The sequence below is a fragment of the Lineus longissimus genome, chromosome 15 (assembly GCF_910592395.1).
Source record: "Lineus longissimus chromosome 15, tnLinLong1.2, whole genome shotgun sequence".
Taxonomy (NCBI): Eukaryota; Metazoa; Nemertea; class Pilidiophora; order Heteronemertea; family Lineidae; genus Lineus; species Lineus longissimus.
In genome coordinates, this window is record NC_088322.1 from 3,026,857 (window position 1) to 3,028,644 (window position 1,788).

The window sequence follows — 1,788 nt, forward strand, 5'->3', positions numbered from 1 at the left end:
CACTTTGTCTTTAGTTTGAAATTAAATTCTGATAAGTTCGGTAACACTTCTTTACATTTTCTTCTTCAGTTAGTTAAAATGTTCCCTTATAATCCTCGCTCTTGTCCTACGATCGTCCTCGTCATCTTGCAGTAGAGGTGGGTTGTCATCATCATCTGGATCGTCGTCATTATTAGGCACACCGGGTAAAAGAGGTACACCACGTTCTTCACATACATTGTGCAACACTGCGGTTGCCACCACTACCTGGCAACACTTCCTTGGGATCAGCCTAATTACACCCTCTGAAACGACGAAAATGTCTTGATTTCCTTTCTCCAAATACATGTACACAGGCATTGCCATGCTGCAGAATCGGGTCAGGAACCGTTGTAACTTTCCAGGTGACAGCACCTACATTTTAATATTAAAATGGATTACATTGAGAGTGCTGCCACCTGGAAAGTTGCAACGGTTCCTGACCGATTCTACAGTATTTAGAATCTTTGGTTTCTTGTTTATTCTTGGGGGGGGGGGGGTAATTTCCCCTACACGATCGTTTACAGCACATGAACACATGTAGGTGAAAGCCTAAGGCCATAACACCTCGTGTAAGCCAAAGCTGTCACAGGCATAAGGCGTTAACAAAAATTAACAGGCATTACCTTCTCTGTTGAGGCACAGCCATCTCATCTTCCAACGCCCAAATGCCCTTTCGATGACTGAACGTACTCGCCGATGGTGAGCGTTGTACCGCCTTTCAGCTGCATCCGCTGGATTTCGAACTGGGGTAAGAAGCCACGATCGCAATGGATACGCCTTGTCTCCAAGTAGAAACCCGGCATGACCAATACCACGATTTAGTTCACTATTGGACCATATGAATGCATCATGAGTGGATCTGGGCCAACGTGCGACGATATCCGTGAACTTCAAATCAGGGGAGCACACACCCTGGATGTTCAAAGCATGGAAACCTTTCCTGCACACATAAGCCTCTTCATTCTGAGTTGGACTTCTGACGGCAACCAAACTCCCATCAATGCAGCCAAGTACGTTTGGAATCCTATTTCTCCTCGTGTAAAATCCTTCAGAAATGCGCTCTTGGGTCTCCAGATCATGAGGAAACGAAATGAACTGCCTTGCTCTGTTCACCAGTGCTTCCGATACTCCAGTAATTATCCTCGACACGGTTGGCTGACTTACATGAACCATATCAGCGGTCGCTAATTGCAAGGATCCGGTAGCGTAGTATCTTAGAGCTGTTAGCACTTGTAATGTACTTGGGATAGCATGGGACCTTCTCGTTGGGTGTTCTACATCTTGTCCTATAAGGTCTATTACTTCCAGAATGATTGGTCGGGTCAGTCTGTAACGCCTAAAAAGTTGATCGTCATTGAACTCGTCTAACGGGTGCACACGATCTCGGAAAACCCGCTCGCGACGAATAGCTCGCTGGTTTTCCTCCTCAATAACAACGAGAGCAGCTGCCATCTTCACAACACTTGCCTACATAGCACTAAGTGTACTCTAAGAGGGCGTCAGGACCACACGCAGATTTACGGACTTGTTACGCATTCACTTACAATTAAGAGTGCTTCGTGAATACCACGTAACTGCTAAGTAAACACTCAGAGGAGGTTACGCACACGTAACTCGTTAAGTGGGCTTTGTGAATCAGGTCCCTGGTCTTTTGACGCAGGGCTGGTGCTTCACTTGCGTTTGCGTTCTGTTGGAAAAAACAGCCATTTTAAAAGGAAACTCCACTGGAGGGGTTTTCAAGTAACAGTAGTTTTCATCATTGCTATA

General features: G+C 45.7%; 1 protein-coding gene across 1 annotated transcript; it reads right to left on the bottom strand.

Annotated features, from left to right (window-relative positions):
- Positions 1 to 630: 630 nt before the first annotated feature.
- Positions 631 to 1,473, bottom strand: LOC135499334 (putative nuclease HARBI1). The gene has a single exon (XM_064790078.1). The coding sequence runs from the start codon at positions 1,471 to 1,473 to the stop codon at positions 631 to 633; it is 843 nt and encodes a 280-aa protein (XP_064646148.1).
- Positions 1,474 to 1,788: the final 315 nt, after the last annotated feature.

Bases quoted from the DNA above. Each gene is read 5' to 3' on its own strand.
- LOC135499334 (XM_064790078.1), bottom strand. From the start codon at position 1,473: ATGGCAGCTGCTCTCGTTGTTATTGAGGAGGAAAACCAGCGAGCTATT.